This window comes from Somniosus microcephalus, chromosome 4 (genome assembly GCF_052327205.1).
Source record: "Somniosus microcephalus isolate GS21.2 chromosome 4, FLI_Smic_1.0, whole genome shotgun sequence".
Classification (NCBI taxonomy): domain Eukaryota; kingdom Metazoa; phylum Chordata; class Chondrichthyes; order Squaliformes; family Somniosidae; genus Somniosus; species Somniosus microcephalus.
This window is the reverse complement of record NC_140990.1, coordinates 154,469,919-154,493,531: the sequence shown is the minus strand read 5'-3', so window position 1 is coordinate 154,493,531 and position 23,613 is coordinate 154,469,919. Positions and strand designations below refer to the sequence as shown.

The window sequence follows — 23,613 nt, the reverse complement described above, 5'->3', positions numbered from 1 at the left end:
CTCTACGTCAGGTGGGGTTACATGTAGCGTGACATGAACCCAAGATCCCGGTTGAGGCTGTCCTCATGAGTGCGGAATTGGCTATCAGTTTCTGCTCGACGATTTTGCGTTGTCGTGTGTCTCAAAGGCAGTCTTGGAGAATGCTTACCCGAAGATCGGAGGCTGAATGTCCTTGACTGCTGAAGTGTTCCCCGACTGGGAGGGAACACTACTGCCTGGCGATTGTTGTGCGGTGTCCGTTCATCCGTTGTCGCAGTGTCTGCATGGTCTCGCCGATGTACCATGCTCCGGGGCATCCTTTCCTGCAATGTATGAGGTAGACAATGTTGGCCGAGTCACATGAGTATGTACCATGTACCTGGTGGGTGGTGTCCTCACGTGTGCTGATGGTATCTGTGTTGATGATCTGGCATGTCTTGCAGAGGTTGCCGTGGCAGGGTTGTGTGGTGGCGTGGTCGCTGTTCTCCTGAAAGCTGGGTAATTTGCTGCGAACGATGGTCTGTTTGAGGTTAGGCGGCTGTTTGAAGGCGAGTAGTGGAGGCGTGGGGATAGCCTTAGCGAGGTGTTCGTCGTCGTCGATGACATGTTGAAGGCTGCGGAGAACATGGCGTAGTTTCACTGCTCCGGGGAAGTACTGGACGACGAAGGGTACTCTGTTGGTTGTGTCCAGTGTTTGTCTTCTGAGGAGGTCTATGCGATTTTTCGCTGTGGCCCGTCGGAACTGTCGATCGACGACTCGAGCGTCATATCCCGTTCTTACGAGGGCGTCTTTCAGCGTCTGTAGGTGTCCATCGCGTTCCTCCTCGTCTGAGCAGATCCTGTGTATTTGCAGGGCTTCTCCATAGGGGATGGCTTCTTTAACGTGGTTAGGGTGGAAGCTGGAGAAGTGGAGCATCGTGAGGTTGTCCGTGGGCTTGCGGTAGAGTGAAGTGCTGAGGTGTCCGTCTTTGATGGAGATTCGTGTGTCCAAGAATGAAACCGATTCTGAGGAGTAGTCCATGGTGAGTTTGATGGTGGGATGGAACTTGTTGATGTCATCGTGTAGTCTTTCCAGTGATTCTTCGCCGTGGGCCCATAGGAAGAAAATGTCGTCGATGTATCTGGTGTATAGCGTTGGTTGGAGGTCCTGTGCAGCGAAGAAGTCTTGCTCGAACTTGTGCATGTCAGTGTTCTCTGACTATATATGCTGTGCTTATATGCATCTCTTCACTTCACCTGACGAAGGAGCAGCGTTCCGAAAGCTTGTGTTTTCAAATAAAGCTGTTGGACTATAACCTGGTGTTGTGTGACTTCCTACATTTACTAACAGTTGTTATGCCCAAAAAAGTGAAATAAGTGTGCCTCATTCTATTTCTCACTCCTATAGATGGACAGTGACTAGGCCTACAAACCTGAGTTTCTGGAGGTTTTGCTGTAGTTCATGTCGAGTCTGTAATGCAGCCTCCAGTTCATCTGTGACTTCTGACAGGTCTGACTTCAGCTCCGACACTGCAGTTTGGTCAGTATGCAAGTGTTGGCGGAGCTCATTCGATCGTTCTTGCTCTGCTCTTAGGGAATTTTGTAGATCATTTGCTATGGTCTGTTCTTGCTGAAGTTTGTATTCCAGCAACTCCACTATAGTGGACAGAACAAATGCACTGTTAAAAAATGTTTTCCCACCTGAAGTTTGTGCACAACTTTGAGAATATGGCAACAAATCAATTTATTAATTTTGCACTACATTTGCACTCACTCTTGCAGCGCTCTCTACAACATGCACAGTACCACAACTGGGCTACTCTGAGATCTCTCCCAATCCTGTTCTTAAACTATCAAGTGTGTGAAACAGTGGTCCAGTCACCTGCCCTCCATCCAATGTAGGTGTTAACCATGGGAAGCGGAGTAGTACCCAGGTCCTCACTACTTCCAGAAACTGGAACCCTGAACCCATGGAAAGTGTAGCTGTGAAACAGTGTCCTATTATGTGGGAGCTATCTGCACATTGAAAATGCAGCCACAAGCCAATCACACCTTATCCAGGAATTTGTTAAACTTAGAATTGTGTTACAGCCCAATATTTCACTGCACTTTGTTACAGCACCATGTGCTTACCCCTGAACAAGCCAATGAGGCAAGCAATCCACACTAAAATTAAGTTGAGGCCTTAATTTACTTTAGTTAAAGCTTGTTGCAGTTAAAAGTAACTAGCAAAATAATTAGTAAAAAGCAGAGTTGAATCATGAGAATGCCAAGACACTGAAATGTAGGCGTCGCCGTCAAGGCCGGCATTTATTGCCCACCCCTAGTTGTCCTGAGAAAGTGGTGGTAGGCCTTCAACTATTTACAACTGAATGGCTTGCTCGGCCACTGCAGAGGGCAGTCATCAACGTTGATGTGGGACTGGAGCCGCACATAGGTCAGACTGGGTAAGGATGGCAGGTTTCCTTCCCTAAAGAACATGAGTGAACCAGTTGGATTTTTACGATAATCCGAGACACTTTTAATACTAGTTTCTTATTTCCAGATTTTTAAAAATTGCATTGAACTTCTTAACCTGCTATGGAATTTGACTCGCGTTCTCTGGATTACTGGTCCAGTAACATAGCCACTATCTCACAAATGCGCAGAATGTGCTCGGTAAGTTCAGCAGACTCAAACAGGAGGCAATTAATGCATTGGCAGATCTTGAGGCCAGTGAAAAACAGAGCCTGCAATGCAATTGGAACTCAGGACTTTACACTGATGAGTTTTGTCAATGGCAGGTGAGCAATATATCTGTCGCTGATTCCACTCACTCAAGGCAAAAGTGCCCACAGCTCCTAAGGGATCTAACTGTTGTACTGCACCAGTTATGTTGCTTTTCTATTGTACTTTTGACATAAGTACAGGACATTCTTGGTTGCCACCTAAAATACAAGCAGTATTAGCAGTGCTAGAGAAACTGGAAGATCTGGCCTCACAATGATAAGGGTGGGCTTCAGTTGTAATATAATAATAATAATAATAATTCAACTTTATTGTCATTGCACAAGTACATGAACAACGAAATGTGATCTTGCAAGCTCCCATGACTGGAAGAAGCAAAGCCGCTGCGTCGGTGCGCGCCGCCATTCCATTTCCACCATTCCTCCTGTCCGACAATCTTCAGCCCACCGCCTGGGCCTGCTCACCAGCCACTCCTCCCGTGGCTCCTTCCGTGACCTTCTCACCAACCGCCCCTCCTCGGGGCTCCTTCCGTGACCTTCTGCACCTGGTCTTCCCTGATGGTCACCCCTCCAGGTACTAACCAGGCCTGGCTCTGCTTAGCTTCCAAGCCTTGCCAGTGACCCTGTCCCTAGTCCCAGGAACAGGCATGAAGCCCTGTCAAAGAGATCTGGTTCAAAGGCTAGAACGATTTAGAAGTGTAAGTGAGACCAGTGACTTGTTCCAGTTTCCCAGAAAATTCATGACCAATAAATATACTAACATGCCATTGGTTCTAAAATGTACTTTTTAGAAAACATTTTTATTCATTTTTATGGGATCAGGGCGTCGCTGGCAAGGCCAGCATTTATTGCCCATCCCTAATTACCCTCGAGAAGGTGGTGGTGAGCCACCTTCTTGAACCGCTGCAGTCCATGTGGTGAAGGTACTCCCACAGTGCTGTTAGGGAGAGAGTTCCAGAATTTTGACCCAGCGACAATGAAGGATCGGCGATATACTTCTAAGTCAGGATGGTGCGTGACTTGGAGGGGAACTTTAAGGTGATGATGTTCCCATGCGCCTGCTGCCCTTGTCCTTCTAGGTGGAAGAGGTCGCGGGTTTGGGAGGTGCTGCCGAAGAAACCTTGGCGAGTTGCTGCAGTGCATCTTGTAGATGGTACACACTGCAGCCACGGTACGCCGGTGGTGGAGGGAGTGAATGTTTAAGGTGGTGGATGGGGTGCCAATCAAGCGGGCTACTTTGTCCTGGATGGTGTTGAGCTTCTTGAGTGTTGTTGGAGCTGCACTCATCCAGGCAAGTGGAGAGTATTCCATCACACTCCTTACTTGTGCCTTGTAGATGGTGGAAAGGCTTTGGGGAGTCAGGAGGTGAGACACTCACCGCAGAATACCTAGCCTCTGACCTGCTCTTGTTGCCACAGTATTTAAGTGGCTGGTCCAGTTAAGTTTCTGGTTAATGGTGACCCCCCAGGATGTTGATAGTGGGGGATTCAGTGATGGTAATGCCATTGAATGTCAAGGGGAGGTGGTTAGACGCTCGCTTGTTGGAGACAGTCATTGCCTGGCACTTCTGTGGCGTGAATGTTACCGGTCACTTATCAGCCCAAGCCTGAACGTTGTCCAGGTCTTGTTGCATGCAGGCATGGACTGCTTCATTATCTGTGGAGTTGTGAATGGCGCTGTGCAGTCATCAGAGAACATCAGAGAACATCCCCATTTCTGATCTTATGTTGGAGGGAAGGTCATTGATGAAGCAGCTGAAGATGGTTGGGCCTAGGACACTGCCCTGAGGAACTCCTGCAGCGACGTCCTGGGGCTGTGATGATTGATCTTCAACCACCACAACCATCTTCCTTTGTGCTAGGTATGACTCCAGCCAGTGGAGTGTTTTCCTCCCGATTCCCATTGACTTCAGTTTTACTAGGGCTCCTCGATGCCAGACTTGGTCAAATGCTGCCTTAATGAGACATCAACTTATTAAATGGCAGGTTAGTATACACAGACAGTATAAACACTTAAACATCCTGTTCACTCTATCCAGCTATGGAAAGTTGTGAGAAAGTAAAAGTAGGGAGGTGCAAATATTGTCTGCTACCCTACCAAGTAGGAACTTAAGGTAATAAGGGCAGAACTGAGTCAGTACTTTACCAGCATTTGACTTTTTGTTATCCACTCTGGAAAGCTACCCGAGCTAAATATTCAGAACTCTGATCTTTACTTGATGACTACTGGCTGTATAAAAACTCAGTAACTCCAGTTTCCTCGACGGTCAACCCCAACATCCTCCAACTTTGCAATACCTTGCCTACGAAGCGGTCGCTCCTGCTTCTTGGCCTGCTCCTCTGCACTGGTAAGGGTATCCTGCAGCTGCTGCAGTTTCTCCTGGTGCTGAAGGTGCGCAATGCGGAGCTGTGAACGGAGGTCCTGCACCTCTGACAACAAGCTGTTTCTGTCCACTGATAAGAGGTCTTCCAGGGCTGATTGCTGCTGCTTCTCCTAAACAGTGAAAGTTAAGAGACACAAATATACCTCTGTGAATTTCCTGCTTTCCTTGAATATGGCTGATCCCCCATGTATGGAAGGAGAAAATCATGGGTTATTCCTTTCCTATACCATGCAAGGCCCATTATTTCCCCACAGCCTGCGCTACATACAAGATTTTCCTGGAATTTAACAGAGTTTCTGTCTGGGTAACAAGGTCCAATCCCCTCTATCATATCAACTCAGCACCCATTGTATTATTCACCCCCTCCCCCATATTAGATGGTACTAATAAGGAATTACTCTAACCTTGCCAACTAGCAACCACTCCAAAATATATAGAGCTGTATAGCACTCCCAGTATATGCATCAGCAAGTACTGTATAATCTATAAAGCAATGTGTACTCTGTAATGTATCATGCCCTGAGAAAGCATATTACAGGAAACTTTGGTTTATCCGGAGGTTATATGTCCGGAATACTCGATCTAACGGCAAAAATCAGGAGCCGTTTTCTATATGTTTTTTTAGTTCTCGTTGCTTTTTTTTCCCCAGTCAAGCACTGCAAGGTCTGTAGCTATAGCAACAGCTTCAGCTACAGACGCTTGCAGCTTCTCAGTTCCGTATGTTTAAACATTAACTCTGGTATGTCCGGCACTTTTGATGTTACGGCACCAGCTTGGTCCCGTCAGTGCCGGATATCAGAAAGTTTCCTGTAATTCCTGTACGATGCAATACAACCAAGTAAAAGGGGGAGGGGTGACACAGAGACTGGGCTCAACAACAAAGCAATTACATAGCTAGTGGCAAGCTTGGAGTAAGAAAGCATGTGCATGCATGTGAGGTGAAGAGAGAGAGAAAATGAGAGAGTGGGAGCATAAGTATGAAAGAAATTGAAACAGATAGATGCTGAGGTGAAGAAGTTTTAAATGCAAACTCACAAGCACAGGGAAACTGGAAAATAGGTGGGAAGATGATCAACTCATTGAGCCAGATGATCAACTTGCACCCTCTACAGTACATCCAAGCAGATTACAGAGGGACAATCTGAGTGAAGTTAAATGTTCGATGCAATAAGGTGGGAAACAAAGCAGAACATTGCTGGGATGAAAGACACAGCACACTCTGGGAGGTCGAATGCAGAGCGCAATAAGAGAAGGTGTGCAGTGACTCAAGATGCAGGGTATATGGCACTATTCTTATGCCGTCAGTGACCGTGTGGCAAATGAAAAATTTGCGTAACATGAGGTGGAGTCTGATGTTAGTACATCCACATCTAGTGTGAAATGAAGGGAAGAACAGGTGTGCGCGTGCGTGCATGGGGGGGGGGGGGGGGGGGGGGGGGGGAAAAGAGACAGGGAACAGCAGATGTACATCTAACCAAGGTCTGACTACAATATCCTATGCGGACAGCAGTAAAACTAGGAGTTTCAGCATCAGTGCCATTTAGATTTTGTTAGAATGATTTGGATGATGGAGCTTACTTAAAAAGGTTAGTATTGAAGAGTGTAGTCAGCTCATGGCACTGAACAAAGGCACAAATTTCAACAACTTGAATGGAGCCAAGGGTCTAGTCTGTCGACAGACCATGGATTTACTGTGTCAAATCCAAGTACAGCAAAGGTGTATGGAGCGGCAGTAAGCGGCCATAGAACGTCACTTGGTATATGACTGGCTAGGGAAGTCTGGGTGTGCAAGGTGAGCAGGACTGGGGAGGATCAGCAAGCGGACCTCAAACAAAATACTGTGTGAAGGTGGATGGAGAGCATTGACCCTGCAGTACAGTCAGAATTTACAGGGTCATTTCATCCTGAGAACATGTTATTGGTCAATGGAGATATCCGATGTGGCACAATATCTGTACAAACACCACACCTTGTCCACAATGAGGTAGTATTGTGTCTTGCTTATTCAAGGGAAGGATGCAAGGAGCCACACAGATCATTTGTTAGCTAGTAAGCTTCTCGCAGGGTGCAACTGCTCAAGTTGGGAAGTACGTATAATCGACACACAATGGGCGAAACATGATGGTGTTTTGGGTTATTGTTACAATGCACATTTTTGACCTTTAGTTTTCCCCAGAGACCAACATTTTAAGAAAAATGGTTTCAGCTCTCACTGCTGCTGAAATAAATATCGTTACAGTAATAAAGCTACTCAGATGTCTGGACTATTATAATATACTAATCATATACTATAAAACAATTTTAAATACAATTTAAAAACATAATCCTCTGCTGGCACTGTCTTCTCTTCTTGTAATGGTCTCCTGCATGCTATCTTGCTCCACTTCTACTGAAGTTTAATTTGACCTTATTTGTAACTAATACACTTTAATCAAATTATAGCATGAGGAACATAGCAACAAGAACAAGCCGTTCAGCTCCTCGAGTCTGTTCTGCCATTTTATTAGATCATTGCTGATCTGTGCCTCACACCATTTACTTGCCTTTTCTCCATATCCCTCGACACCCATACCTTACAAAAGTCTACTGATCTGAGTCTTAAAAATCTCAATTGTTTCACCATCCACAGCCTTTTGGGGGAGAGAGTTCCAGATTTCTATGACTCTTGGTGTGAGAAAGTGATTCAATTTCACTCCTAAAGGCCTAGCTCTCATTTTATTATGCATTGCTTTCTCATTTTTAAAATGATTGTCAATTTTCTTCTGCCTCTCCTGTCTATTTTGGAGCGGGGCGGGGGGGGCGGAAAGAGAACTACACTAGAAAAGGCGGCTTTTGATCAGCTGAAAACCTGATCCAAAGACCTTTTTTTTTTTAGCCAATCGAGTGCCAGAATGTAGAAGAGTGACATGATTTTTCTGGCAGGTTTTTACACATTAACCCACAAAGTGCTGCCACAAGGCAGTTTATCTCCGCCTGTATGCTGTGGATAACTTGGCCTCAACAATGGAAGGATCAAAATCCTGCAGCTTCCCTCCCATTTGGATGGTGGCCTATTCACTTGTAGTTGGAGATTGAACAAAATTAGGAAGAAACAGATAATATTATTACACTTTGATTGCTGCTCACCTCATTGTATTCTGTATCATCCAGGTCCTTGTAATAGGGAGGGAGGCCATCATTGCTGTATGACACTTTGACTTTTGAACCTTTCCATTGCTGCTCTACCCACTCTTCCACAATGTCCTGTTTGTGATTTTTCATTGTACACATCTCATTTTTCCTACTTTGCCCTGCTTTCCTTTACTATTTATAATGATTTGGCTGCAGTGAAGCACATACCACTTCTGTGACATCACAATGACAAAGTGACAGGACAAGCCTGCTTCAACTTTCTTCGGCTAAAATAAAAACTTGCGTCATTTTTGAAACTGACTACAACTGTTATAAATAGAAACACAGGAAAGATTATGCTTACCAGACAGTATTTATTATACATTGCCATTTATGAGATCTTAACAGTCAGCCATAAGGTTTGAGTTCAGTGAAGATCAAATCATGCTCGAGAATATAGGAGGTGAATTTCCATCGAGGTTCTCCCGCTGCACCAATGTAACATGTGTAAATAGGGTTTCTGCTGAACTTATGGCGCGAGAAGCCTCAAGGAAATTCACCTCCTATGCTTCCAAGCTCCCCTGATGGCTCAATTGGCAAAGTCAACATGTAACTGGCCCAAGCAGACCACAAGGTTCCAGGTTTGATGCCTCATCTGTGCTGAATTAACTGGCCACAGCCAGGGCATCAATATAGGTGCTAAAAAAAGTTTCAATGCCCAGGCTAAAGAAACTATTCGAAAAATAAAATTAGCCAGGGTTGCTGCTTTTGATTGCTATCGCCAGTGAGTCATGCTAATGGGTGGATGTTTGGAGCTTCAAGTTTGGCTGCGATTCTCAGCAGTCTTATAAGTCTACCTATATTCACGGTCTAGCTTCGTTAAGTAAAAATTGTCATTTGAGCGCGAACTTGGAGGGCGACCAGCATCTGTAGTTTAATGCTGATTACCCACCACTTCTCATAATTCAAATACAACCTAAAACCAGGAACTGAAGGAGTATTTTTCAATTTCCACTTGCTGACTTCAGCATATTAAATTCTTTTTACAGAAGACTGCTTCTAACAACCTATAAAGGCAGAGAGTTTCTGTACCAACTTAAATTTTCATTGTTCTTATAAAACTACATTTAAATGTTAACCTTGAACTCTGCTTACTATCAAACTTCTCCACTGCCAAATAAAATGATCTCACAATGGCTTCACTACAGCTGCACTGGCTTGCAAGTTAGCTTATACTTATATGTGTTAAATTTGATATGGTTCTGGAGTCCATCAGATCGGCCCTATATTGTGAGATTTACCACAAGGATTCTTTCAGAAGGACCACTGTTGTTCTTACTACAGACAGAGCTGGTGTGAGTCAGTATTTACCTGCTCTTTAAGAATGCGCTCAAGTATCTCAGGTATGGAGTTCTCTCCTTCTGTTGCCTGGTTCTGGGTATATGAACGTAATTCAGCCAAGAAAGAGTTTTTTTCCTGGTTGAGGACTGCCTGCACAGTCAGTAGTAACTCCCCTCTCCAATCAGTTCTTCTACCTGGAGAATCCTATAAAGGCAAGAGAGGTAGGGAAAGGAATCAAGACTTCTTAAATAATGATTATAACCCCAGGTTCATAGAATACAGAGGATAACTGCTAGAAATGATTTTTGCCAAGTTATTTTATTCGCAACTGTTCTTTTCTTTCTCCATTTTAACGGTTGTATCAAGTTTGGCAAGAAGCTAACAATGGAATGCAAACTGAAGTGCAATTCCAGGAGTTACGGATAACTGCAACTGTAAGTCATTTGCTTCATTCAAATATACACATTACAGTACAGGATTACAAATCTTCAAAAAAAGGGCTGTGATACACCAAACTGTCGTGTGATTTCACTCTCACAACCTGGGAAACTTTCAGCCCATTCAGCAGCGTAATTACTTTCACCTTATCAGCAAGAGAAAGAACCTTCGTCTTTCGAGGGGGCATTGCTATTATTCATAGAAACAAAGTTTCTGCCAGTTTGTTGCCGAAGGGTTAGTGTGCAGCTAAAACATGGGTAAATTATAAACATCACAAAGCTTGAGCATTAGCTTCTGCTGCTGCATTTTTCTCACTTATACAAAAGTGCTTCTCACAGTGATTGCCAAGAGTGCTTTAGGCCCTAGTGCCTGCTGAGGTGATAAAGACTCTGAAAAATGACTGATTCAGTTACCCTTTTATCTCCTCCCTTCCCAGCGTCCAGGGCCCCAAACACTCCATCCAGGTGAAACAGCGATTTACTTGTACTTCTTTCAATTTAGTACACTGTATTTGCTGCTCACGAAACGGTCTTCTCTACACTGGGGAGACCAAACGCAAACTGGGCGATCGCTTTGCGGATCATCTCATTTCAGTCCGCAAGTGTGACCCCCGAGCTTCCGGTCGCTTGTCATTTTAATTCTCTGCCTGACCTCGGCCTCCTACACTGTTCATTACACATGAAGCTCAACGGAAGATCGAGGAACAGCACCTCATTTTTTATTAGGCACTTTACACCCTTCCGGACTCAACACTGAGTTCAACAATTTCAGATCATAACCACTGCTCTCACTTTTTCGGACATCAGGTGCTGGTAATAATTCTGCTGTTGTCATTTACAGCTCTTCTAGACCCATCTTTTGTTTCTTTTCTTGTCCCATTACCACAGCCTTGCACCATCATCCCTTTTGTTATTTAATCACTCCTGCCTTCCACCCCATCCCTTTTGTTTTTTCATTCTCTCTCCTCTCCCGTCCCCTCCTTTTCCCTGCCTCTGTAGTTGCTTAAACCCAGTTACATCTCTAACTTTATCCAGTTCTGACGAAAGGTCATTGATCTGTTTCTCTTTTCACAGATGCTGCCTGACCTGCTGAGCATTTCCAGCATTCTCTGTTTATATTCTATGCCTTGGAAAGCAGGTCCTTTAATAGTTGAATTGTGTCAAGCAGTGCCTTTTTCTCTTGCTGCCATACGTAGAAGTACTTTTTGATGGAAGTGGCAGGAAAGTAATCACGTGTAATATTTGACAAGTCCAAGTGTTGCAGGCAAAAGAAAACTGACAGATGGGAGGCAGTGTTGCACATGTAGGTCGAAAGGGATGTACTACAGCAAGATGGATAGAATTTACCTAATTTTTTTTGAGGAAGTTAGCCAAGATCCAATGAAGGGGAAAATGCAACATGTGGCAGTTCCTTTAAGAACTCTACACCACTGTGCAACTACTTAGTTACCCCAAGACTGCAGAAATTCCACTCTTCCACCCGAGTTCAAACCTCATCATGGTAAGTTGTGAAAATTAATTCAATAAATCTGGTAATTAGTGGGCTAGCACCAGAAAATTACCATAAAAGTCATCAGATTAACATAAAACCGGTTCATTAATGTCCTTCCACCCCTACCTAGTCTGGCCTACAGTATGTGGTTGACTCGTAATGCCCTCAGAACTATAAATATATCACCCACATATGAAGAATGAAAAAGTCAGTCAACAGTGCAGTCTGGTCACTGGAACAGAAAACTTTAGCTATGAGCCATGCATATGTCAAAAGAACAGAATAATTATGACCACCTAACTTCCAAAAGTAGTACTGTGAAAAATACAATTGTAAACACATACACACTTCCTCAGAATATAGACTTTACATTTGTGAAATTACATCTGTGGACCTCACCCCATTTAAGTTGGTGTATTGTATGTGATGGGGAGGAGGGGCAGAGGTGTTTTCCACAACGTGGCCATACAAGGCTCAGGCACGCCTCTTCACAATAGCTTTGTAAACTTACCTCATCACCCTTGTCTGTTGCCTTGGAAAGCAGGTCCTTTAATAGCTGAATTGTGTCAAGCAGTGCCTTTTTCTCTTGCTGCCATTCCTCCATTGTTTTGCTCGAGACAGAGACAGGCTGAGATCCAGGATGAAGAAAAGGCCTTTCTGACAGTTCTAGTACCCGACAGCCTTCCTCATGCACCCTCTTCAGCAATGCCTGATAGGGGGATTCAATACTTGACATTAGATTCTTGGATGAAATTGTTATATGATTGGATGAAAAGTAATAATAAAAGGCACAGTTCTGTTAAATGATAACCTACATGATGTCTATTAAAAGGAATTTAAGATTACATTGTGGCGTACCGACCACAGAAAGGACACAATCCGCTTTTCGGTCCGTAGACTATAAATCAGGTGTCATGCCTTCAAGAAGGATCACATCTTGAAGAAACTCGATCTGCAACATAGTTAAGCCCAGAGCAGGGGAGGAGCAGTCAAAGCTGTGGACTGATGAAAGGCAGTCGGACTTGGTGTAGGCTCCGACGCCATTTTGTGTTCAACATGCAGTCTCAAGAATTAAACCTTTTCTGTTGAACCTCTCCGAGTTCAGTATTTTTTGCTAGGCGTACGTAGACTCCTACATTGGTGACCCCGACGCTCAGGACGACTCCTAAGCGTAACCATGGCTGACACAAATGCAGTTTCTGTGAAGCTGCCGGAGTTCTGGGAGAACCTAGCCACCGCCTGGTTCCTTCAAGCCGAAACGCAATTCCGACTCTGCGGCATCACCGCCGACGCAACGATGTACGACCTCGCCTCCCTGGGCAGCTCCACAATCACAAAAGTCTGGACAACACTACAAAACCCTTCGGAGGAAGGCAAGTATGCATATCTCAAGGCCGCGCTCCTTAAAAAATTCACAGCCTCCCAATTTTTGCGCAACTGCCACCTCCTCGACTTCCCGGGCCTCGGTGACTCCACGCCGTCAGACTTGCTCTCACACATGCTTGCTCTGACCAACGAGAAACCGCCCGGCTCCCTCTTCCGCACGCTCTTTATCCGCCAACTACCTCCCAGCATCCGCCCGGCGATCGTGGCGTCCAGCCTCACGGACCTCGAGGTCCTGGCCGACGAAGCCGATAAGCTCCTGTCTGCCGGCTCCAACCACGCCGTCACCCCCGACCTGGCCTCCGCAGCGTCGGCGTGCGCTCCACCCTCTATCGCGCGGCCACACAGCTCGGCCACGAGGCCCCCACGTCCCCCAAGCCCTCCGACCCAGGGCTACTGCTACTTCCATACCCGGTTCGGCGCACGGGCACGCCGCTGCAGCCATCCCTGCACGTTTCCAACCGCCCCCACACCGGCCTACACGATGGCCGTGGGGCAAGCAGGCACGCTGCTGTACGTTACGGACATCGCCTCCGGACGCCGTTTCCTATGCGACACGGGCGCGCAGCATCATCCCCGCGTCCGCCCTCGAGATCCAGCGAGGCGGCCGCGGCCCTGCGCTGGCTGCCGCCAACGGCACCGACATCCAGACATACGGCACCCGCACCGTCACCATCGACCTCGCAGGCCACCGCTACCACTGGGAGTTTATCACCGCCAAGGTGCTCTCCCCGCTCCTCGGTGCGGATTTCCTGTGCGCCCAAGGCCTGCTGGTCAACATGCCTCGGCGCCGCCTCGTGGACATGAACACCATGTCTCCTATCCCGGGCGCCATGGCCCCCCCCCCCCAAAATGGCGTGGCAGTGCCGCGCCCGCTCAACGGACGACTACTCAGCACTCCTGGCTGAGTTCCCAGCCCTCACCAACCCGACCTTCTCCGCGAAAGTTGCTAAGCACGGGGTAGAACACTTCATCCCCACCACAGGCCCACCGGTGTATGAGAACATAAGAACATAAGAAATAGGAGCAGGAGTAGGCCAATCAGCCCCTTGAGTCTGCTCCACCATTCAATAAGATCATGGCTGATCTGATCCTAACCGCCAATCCACTATCACAGAACCATCTCCTGAATCTAACAGAATTAGACACACGAAATAGGAGCAGGATCAGGCTACACGGCCCCTGGGCCCGCTCCGCTACCCACAGGGCCATGACCGATCCGAACCTAGACTCATGTCCAAATTCCTGCCCGCTCCCCATAACCCTTAATTCCCTTTACTTCTAGGAAACTGTCTATTTCTGTTTTAAATTTATGTAATGATGTAGCTTCTACAGCTTTTTGGGGCAGCATATTCTATGGACCTACCACCCTGAGTGAAGTAGTTCCTCCTCATCTCAGTTTTGAAAGAGCAGCCCCTTATTCTAAGACTATGTCCCCTAGTTCTAGTTTCACCCATCATCGGGAACATCTTCCCCGCATCCACCCGATCCAACCCCTTCACAATCTTATATGTTTCAATAAGATCGCCTCTCATTCTTCTGAACTCCAATGAGTAGAGTCCCAATCTACTCAACCTCTCCTCATATGTCCATCCCCTCATCCCCGGGATTAACCGAGTGAACCTTCTTTGTACTGACTCGAGAGCAAGTATGTCCTTTCTTAAGTATGGACACCAAAACTGTACGCAGTATTCCAGGTGCGGTCTCACCAATACCTTGTACAACTGAAGCAATACCTCCCTATTTTTATATTCTATCCCCCTAGCAATGAAAGCCAACATTCCATTGGCCTTCTTAATCACTTGCTGCACCTGCATACTAACCTTTTGAGTTTCGTGCACCAGGACCCCCAGATCCCTTTGTACTTCAGTACTTTCCAGTTTCTTGCCATTAAGATAATAACTTGCTCTACGATTTTTCCTGCCAAAGTGCATAACCTCACACTTTCCAGTATTGTATTCCATCTGCCAAATCTCTGCCCACTTACTTAGCCTGTCTATGTCCCCTTGCAGGTTTTTTATGTCCTCCTCACTCACTACTTTCCCTCCCATCTTAGTATCATCTGCAAACTTTGATATGTTACACTCGGTCCCCTCCTCCAAATCGTTAATATAGATTGTAAAGAGTTGGGGACCCAGCACTGACCCCTGCGGAACACCACTAGTTACTGATTGCCAGTCTGAGAATGAACCATTTATCCCAACTCTCTGCCTTCTGTTAGATAGCCAATCCTCTATCCATGCCAGAATATTACCCCCAATCCCGTGATTTTTTATCTTAAGCAATAATCTTGTGTGGCACCTTGTCAAATGCCTTTTGGAAGTCTAAATACACTACGTCCACTGGTTCCCCTTTATCCACCCTATATGTTACTTCCTCAAGGAACTCCAGCAAATTTGTCAAACATGACTTCCCCTTCATAAAACCATGCTGACTTTGTCCTATTAAATTATGATTATCCAAATGTCCTGTTACTGTCTCCTTAATAATGGACTCCAAAATTTTACCTACCACAGATGTTAGGCTAACATATAGTTTCCAGCCTTCTGTCTACTGCCCTTTTTAAATAAGGGTGTTACATTAGCAGTTTTCCAGTCTGCCGGGACCTTTGCCGAGTCCAGGGAGTTTTGGAAAATTATTACCAATGCATCCACAATCCCTACTGCCACTTCCCTCAAGACCCTAGGATGTAAGCCATCAGGTCCAGGTGATTTATCCGCCTTGAGTCCCATTATTTTACCGAGTACCACTTCCTTAGTGATTTTGATCGTGTTTAGCTCCTCCCCCCCCATAGCCCCGTTTGTCCAGTGTTGGGATATTCTTAAGTGTCCTCTACTGTAAAGACTGATATAAAATATTCATTCAGTGTTTTTGCCATCTCCATATTTCCCACCATTAATTTCCCGGTCTCATCCTCCAAGGGACCAACATTTACTTTAGCCACCCTTTTTCTTTTTATATAACTATAAAAACTCTTACTATCTGTTTTTATATTTTTTGCTAATTTACTTTCATAATCTATCTTCCCTTTCTTAATCAATCTTTTTGTTATTTTTTGCTGTCTTTTAAAGTTTTCCCAATCCTCTATCCTCCCACTAGATTTGGCTACCTTATATGCCCTTGTTTTTAGTCGAATACTATCCTTAATTTCTTTACTTAGCCACGGATGGCTGTCTTTTCTTTTACACCCTTTTCTTCTCAGTGGAATATATATTTTTTGTAAGTTGTAAAATAACTCCTTAAATGTACACCACTGATCATGCATCGTCTTACCCTTTAATCTATTTTCCCAATCCACTCTACTCAATTCCGCTCTCATACCTTCATAGTCTCCTTTATTCAAGCTTAGCACGCTTGTTTGAGATCCAACCTTCTCACCCTCTAATTGAATATGGAATTCAACCATGTTATGGTCACTCATTCCAAGGGGATCCTTTACTAGGACATTTTTAATGAATCCCATCTCGTTACACAGGACCAGATCTAAGGTTGCTTTCCCCCTGGTCGGTTCAGTTACATACTGCTCAAGAAACCCATCCCTAATACAGCCCTGCCCAATTTGATTTGTCCAATTAATACGATAGTTAAAATCCCCCATAATTATAGATGTTCCCTTATTACAAGCCTCAACTATTTCCTGATTGATACTCCGTCCAACAGAGTTGCAACTGTTCGGAGGCCTATAGACTACGCCCACTAGTGTTTTTTTCCCCTTATTATTCCTTACCTCCACCCAAACTGTTTCATTATCCTGATCTTTTGACCCAATATCATTTCTCTGTATTACAGTGATTCCTTCCTTTATTAACAAAGCCACCCCACCTCCCCTTCCTTCCTGCCTGTCCTTCCTGATCGTTAAATAACCTGGTATGTTTAATTCCCAGGCATTGTCACCCTGCAGCCATGTTTCTGTAATGGCCACAAGATCATACCCAGATGTAGTTATTTGTGCCATTAACTCGTCTATTTTGTTACGAATGCTACGTGCATTCAGATAGAGAACTTTCAAAGATGTTTTGTGACACTTAGTTCCTGCTTTTGCCCTTTTTATTACTTTACCTTTTACTCCATACCTTCGGCCCCTTCCTGACACGCTCTGGTTTTTAATTTCCCCACTGCTACCTAAGTCTATGACCTTCTCTGTTGTCATTTTTATTATTTGCTCTCTAGGAACCTCCCCCCCCACTAGTTAGTTTAAAGCCCTCTCTACAGCCCTAGTTATATGATCCGCCAGGACTCTAGTCCCAGCACTGGCCAAGTGAAGCCCGTCCCAACGGAACAGCTCCCTCCTGCCCCAGTACTGGTGCCAGTGTCCCAGGAAGCAAAACCCATTTCTCCCACACCAGTCTTTGAGCCACGCATTTAACTCTCTAATTTTATTTGTCCTAGCCAAATTCGCTCGTGGCTCATTACCCTTGTGGTTCTTTTTAATTTGGCCCCTAGCTGCTCAAACTCCCTCAGCAGAACCTCCTTCCTTGTCCTATCTATGTCGTTGGTACCAACATGGACCACGACAACTGGATCCTCCCCCTCCAAGTTTCTCTCCAGTCCAGGGGAGATGTCCTTAACCCTGGCACTGGGCAGGCAACACAGCCTTCGGGACTCTCGCTCTCGGCTGCAAAGAACTCTATCTATCCCCCTAACGGCCAAGCTGGAGATCGCACGGGCCGAGTTCGCCACAATGGAACAGCTCGGCATCATCCACCGCTCCAACAGCCCCTGGGCCTCCCCACTCCACATCGTCACCAAACCAGACGGGGGATGGCGCCCCTGCGGGGACTACCGGCGCCTAAACGACGCCACCACGCCGGATCGGTACCCCATACCGCACATTCAAGACTTCTCGGCTAGACTGGCCGGCCGCTCAGTCTTCTCCAAAGTCGACCTAGTGCGCGGTTACCATCAGGTGCCAGTCCACCCCACGGACGTTCCCAAGACGGCCATAATCACCCCTTTTGGGCTATTCGAGTTCCTCCGAATGCCCTTCGGCCTCAAAAACGCGGCCCAGGCCTTCCAGCGGCTCATGGACTCGGTCCTCCGGGACCTGAAGTTCCTCTTTGTTTACCTGGATGACATCCTGGTAGCTAGTTCCTCCAAGCAGGAACACATCGAGCACCTCCGCACCCTGTTCCAGCGGCTCAGTGAGCACGGGCTCATCATCAGCCCAGCCAAGTGCCAATTCGGCCTCAGCAGGATCGAATTCCTTGGCCACCACATCACGCAGGACGGAGCCATTCCCCTGCCCGCCAAGGTGCAAGCCGTCCAGCAGTTCCCCCGGCCTACCACCATCAAAGGCCTCCAGGAGTTCTTGGGGATGATCAACTTTTACAACCGCTTCATTCCCGGAGCGGCTTCCCTCATGTGGCCCCTATACGAAGCCCTCCGGGGTAAGAAAGACAGAATGGCGATCGTGTGGTCGGCGGACATGTTGACCGCTTTCGACTCGACCAAAAAGGCGCTCGCCGACGCCACCATGCTCGCTCACCCACAGCCCAACGCCAGGGTGGCCCTCACCACGGACGCCTCCGACCACGCGGTCGGCGCCGTGTACGAACAGTGGGTCGACGGGGCCTGGCAACCGCTGGCCTTTTTCAGCCGCCAACTGCGCCCCCCGGAGGCCAAATACAGCGCCTTTGACCGCGAGCTCATCGCACTGTACCTGGCAGTCCGCCATTTTATATTTCTTCTGGAGGGCCGCCCCTTCACCGCGTTTGTCGACCACAAACCCCTGACATTCGCGATGGCGAAATCTGCGGACCCGTGGTCAGCCAGGCAACAACGCCAGTTCGCCACGGTGTCCGAATTCACCACGGACATCCGACACGTCTCCGGTCGAGACAACGTGGTGGCCGACTGCCTATCCCACGCCGCCGTCCACGGCACCCACCTGGCAGTGGACTATGCTCAACTGGCAGCGGAGCAACGCACCGACCCTGATCTGCTCTCCGCGCCCACAACCCTCCCAGGGCTGCGACTGACCGATGTCACCTGCGGCCCGTCCGCCGTCACAGTCAAATGCGACACCTCCTTGGCGCAACCCCGCCCCGTAGTCCCGGCGTCCTGGCGAAAACGGGTGTTCGACATCGTCCACGGCCTCTCACACCCCGGCACCCGTGCGTCCATTAGACTGGTGGCCAACCGATTTGTCTGGCGTGGCCTGCGCAAAGATGTGCGCGTCTGGTCCAGATCCTGCATAGCTTGCCAGCGTGCCAAAATCCACCAGCATGTCAAAGCCCCACTCGAGGAGTTCACCGTGCCAGAAAGAAGGTTTGACCACGTCCACATCGACCTCGTCGGCCCCCTGCCGCCATCACAAGATCACACGCACCTGCTGACAATCGTGGACCGTACCACCCACTGGCCCGAGGCCATTCCACTGACGTCCACCACCACCGCCGACATCGCGAGGGCGTTCATCGGTACCTGGGTCGCTCGGTTCGGCGTCCCCTCCGACATGACGTCGGATAGAGGCCCGCAGTTCACCTCTGATCTGTGGGCCGCCATCGCCCGAAACCTCGGGGTGGCCGTTCACCGCACCACGGCTTACCACCCCCAAGCCAACGGACTGTGCGAGCGATTCCACAGGTCCATGAAGGCGTCCCTCCGCGCCAGCCTCGAGGACGAGGCTTGGATCGACCGCCTCCCGTGGGTGCTACTGGGCCTACGCTCCGCGGTCAAGACCTGCAAGGCTCGGCGGCGGAACTCGTGTACGGCCAGCCGCTGCGCGTACCCGGAGAGTTCCTGCCCACTGCCACGACCCCCTGGTCGGCTGACCAGCAACGCCGCGCTTTCGCCAACCGAGCACAACAGTTCGCTCCGGTACCCACCGGCCGGCACGGCGAACCAGCAACCCGCGTACCACCTAGCCTGCACATGGCCAAATTTGTTTTTGTGCGCCGTGACGCCCACTGAGGACCTCTACGGTCCCCATACGACAGACCCTACAAGGTACTCCAGGCGAGGAACAAGTTCTTCCTCCTCGAAGTGGGCAGCAGAACTGACAAGGTGTCAGTCGACCGGCTCAAGCTGGCGCACCTAGAGCCCGACGAACCCGTTCAAGTGGGCCAACCCCCACCGCGGGGCAGACCGCCTAAGAGCCCGACGCGTCCGACCGCCCCGCTCCCGACACCAACCGCCAAGAGCCGTTCCGGCCGTGCCATCAAGCCGCCACGCCAGTTCGTACACTTCCTACTAGCAGATTCTGGGGGGGAGCTGTGTGGCGTACCGACCACAGAAAGGACACAATCCGCTTTTCGGTCTGTAGACTATAAATCAGGCGTCATGCCTTTAAGAAGGATCACACCTTGAAGAAACTCGATCTGCAACATAGTTAAACCCAGAGCGGGGGAGGAGCAGTCGAAGCTGTGGACTGATGAAAGGCAGTCGGACTTGGTGTAGGCTCTGACGCCATTTTGTGTTCAACATGCAGTCTCAAGAATTAAACCTTTTCTGTTGAACCTCTCCGAGTTCAGTATTTTTTGCGAGGAGTACGTAGACTCCTACAACATCACCCGCAGTAGAGGTAACCCAATATTTCTGGTGACAAGGATTACTAATATTAGGGTGTGCATTCTTTCACTTGCGTAAAAACTGGCTGCTGTTTCGACAGGAAAGGTTCCAATATGTGGCATGAAATGAATGTCAACTGTTTGTAGATAAAGTTCTATTAAGCAAGTATGCTTGTATACTCTCCCAGCAGACTCGTCAGAAGACTTTTACTGCAGGAATACATCAACTCCACTTTCCCTCCTGATCCCCATATCCCTTGATTCCCCATGAGTCCAAAAATCTATCTCAGCCTTGAATATACTCAATGACTCAGCTTCCACAGCCTTTTGGGGCAGAGAATTCCAAAGATTCACAACCCTGAGTGAAGAAATTCCTCCTCATCTTGGTCTCAAATGGCCACTTATCCTGAGACTATGCCCCCCAGTTCTAGACTCTCCAGCCAGGGGAAACCACCTCTCGGCACCTACCTTATCAATCCCCTTCAGAATCTTGGCCCAGAAATTCGGGTCGGAGGCTTCCCGCGGGTGCAAGCCTCTGACCTGCACTTACCTAGCGCGCCGGCCATTGAGCTGTGGGCCCGCGTGGGATTCCGATTCTGGGCCTCCTCCAACTGCCGGCGCGCAATGCTTGTGTATCCCAGGGGCGCAGTTAGTTCGATGCGTCCCCTGGGATCACGTGCGCCATGGAGAGCCAATGGTAGCAGGGAAATGCCCAGTCATAAAATTGACAGGAAGAGCTGTCAAAACTATAAATACTATAAGCCCCAAAACTTCAAATAAATTTTTTTTTTTTTAATCACATTTTTTAAATAACTATAAATTACATAAAATAACTTAAATAATAATTTAATTTTTTGAAAAAATTAATTATATTTTCTAACGGGGCTAAAAATAAACTTACCTTTTCTTTAAAGTATTTAAAAATAATAAACCTGTGAAAAAAATGTTTTAACTTTAATTAATTCACCACTTACCTTGTTAAAAGCAGGCCTTGCGCCTGCTTTTTACATGTGCAACTCCTGGAGACTTACCCTCCCGGAGAAACCTGCAAAAAAAACGTAAGTTCCATGCGCACGCGCTGCCTCTCCGGCGTACGTGTTCGACCTCTGAACCCCTTCCTTTAAGGGAATGGAAGTTCCGGTTTCCCGCACATGCGCAGTGCATGCACGAAACCGGCACTTCCGTTGGGCCTACGGGTGTGTACCCCGTGCGTACTCACCAGTGGAGACCTGAATTTCTGGGCCCTTACATGTTTCAATGCGATCACGTCTCATTCTTCTAAACGCCAGGGAATATATCCTCAATCTACTCAATCTTTCCTCATAGGACAACCCTCTGATACCAGGAATCAGTCGAGTAAACCTTTGTTGCGCTCCCTCTAAGGCAAGCATATCCTTCCTTGGGTAAGGAGACCAAAACTTGCACAGTATTCCAAGGTGTGGTCTCACCAAGGTCCTATTTAATTGCAGTAAGGCTTCTTTACTCTTGTACTCCAACAGAAACATAGACATAGATAGAAGATAGGAGCAGGAGTAGGCCATTCGGCCCCTCGAGACTGCTCCGCCATTCAATGAGATCATGGCTGATCATCCAAATTCAGAAAGGTCCTGCTTTCTCCCCATATCCCTTGATCCCCTTAGCCTTAAGAAATATATCTAACTCCTTCTTGAATATATTTAATAAGTTGGCCTCAACTGCCTTCTGTGGTAGAGAATTCCACAGGTTCACCACTCTCTGGGTGAAGAAATTCCTCCTCATCTCAGCCCTAAATGGTTTACCCCTTATCCTTAGACTGCGTCCCCTGGTTCTGGACTCACCTGCCATCGGGAACAGCCTTCCTACATCTAATCTGTCTAGTCCTGTTAGAATTTTATAAGTTTCAACGAGATCCCCTCTCATTCTTCTAAACTCTAGCGAATATAAGCCTAATCTACCCAATCTCTCTTCATACGTCATTCCTGCCATCCCAGGTATCAGTCTGGTGAATCTTCGCTGCACTCTCTCCATGGCAAGAACATCCTTCCTCAGATAAGGCGACCAAAACTGCACACAATACTCAAGGTGTGGTCTCACCAAGACCCTGTACAACTGCAGCAAGACATCCTTGCTCCTATACTCGAATCCTCTTGCTATGAAGGCCAACATACCATTTGCCTTCTTAACCGCCTGCTGCACCTGCATGCTTACCTTCAGCGACTGGTGCACAAGGACACCCAGGTCTCGTTGCACTTCCCCTTTTCCCAATCTATTGCCGTTCAGATAATAATCTGCCTTCCTGTTTTTGCCACCAAAGTGGATAACCTCGCATTTATCCACATTTTACTGCATCTGCCCAATCGCCCAACCTGTCCAAATCATACTGGAATTTCTCTGCATCCTCCTCACAGCACACACGCCCACCCAGCTTTGTGTCGCTTTGTAATAAAAGCTTACATACTATTTGCTTTCCTAATTGCTTGCTGTACCTACATGTTAACTTTCTGTGATTCGTGTAAAAGCACACACAGGTCCCTCTGAATACCAACATTTCCCAGTCTCTCACCATTTAAAAACTATTCTGCTTTTCTATTTTTCCTACCAAAGTGGATAACTTCACATTTCACCACATTACATTCCATTTGCCACATTCTTGCCCACTCACTTAACCTGTCTATATCCCCTTGCAGCCTCTTTGCATTCTCCTCACAGCTTACTTTCCCACCTAGCTTGTATCATCAGCAAACGTGGATACATGGCCCTCGGTCATTACCCTCATAAGTACATAAGAAATAGGAACAGGAATAGGCCATTCGGCCCTTCGAGCCTGCTCCACCATTCAGTGAGATCATGGCTGATCTTCTGCCTCAATTCCATTCACCAGCCCTATCGCCATATCCCTTGATGCCCTTACTAGTCAGAAATCTAACAACTTCTGTTTTGAATATACCCAATGACTGAGCCTCCACAGTCCTCTGGGGTAGAGAATTCCAAAGATTTACCACCCTCTGTGTGAAGAAATTTCTTCTCATCTCAGCCCTGAATGGCCTACCCTTTATCCTGAGGCTGTGGCCCCTGGTTCTAGATTCCCCAGCCAAAGGAAACATTCTCCCAGCATCCACCTTATCAAGCCCTGTAATAATTTTGTATGCTTCAATGAGATCCCCTCTCATTCTTCTGAATTCAAGAGAATACAGGCCTAGTTTACTCAATCTCTTCTCATACGACAGTCCCGCCATCCCAGGAATCAATCTTGTGAACCTTCATTGCACTCCCTCTATGGCAAGTATATCCTTCC

General features: G+C 47.4%; 1 protein-coding gene across 7 annotated transcripts in view; it reads right to left on the bottom strand.

The window, feature by feature from the left end:
- pcnt (pericentrin) overlaps nt 1–23,613 on the bottom strand; it is a 355,160-nt gene that overhangs the window by 44,091 nt on the left and 287,456 nt on the right. For all 7 annotated transcript variants that reach the window (XM_085985359.1, XM_085985354.1, XM_085985358.1 and 4 more), the window contains 4 exons: nt 11,960–12,157; nt 9,550–9,723; nt 4,982–5,177; nt 1,392–1,614 (listed from right to left, as the gene is read on the bottom strand). In XM_085985359.1, the coding sequence (XP_085841485.1) occupies nt 1,392–1,614; nt 4,982–5,177; nt 9,550–9,723; nt 11,960–12,157 (791 nt within the window). The remainder of the gene's footprint in view (nt 1–1,391; nt 1,615–4,981; nt 5,178–9,549; nt 9,724–11,959; nt 12,158–23,613) is intronic.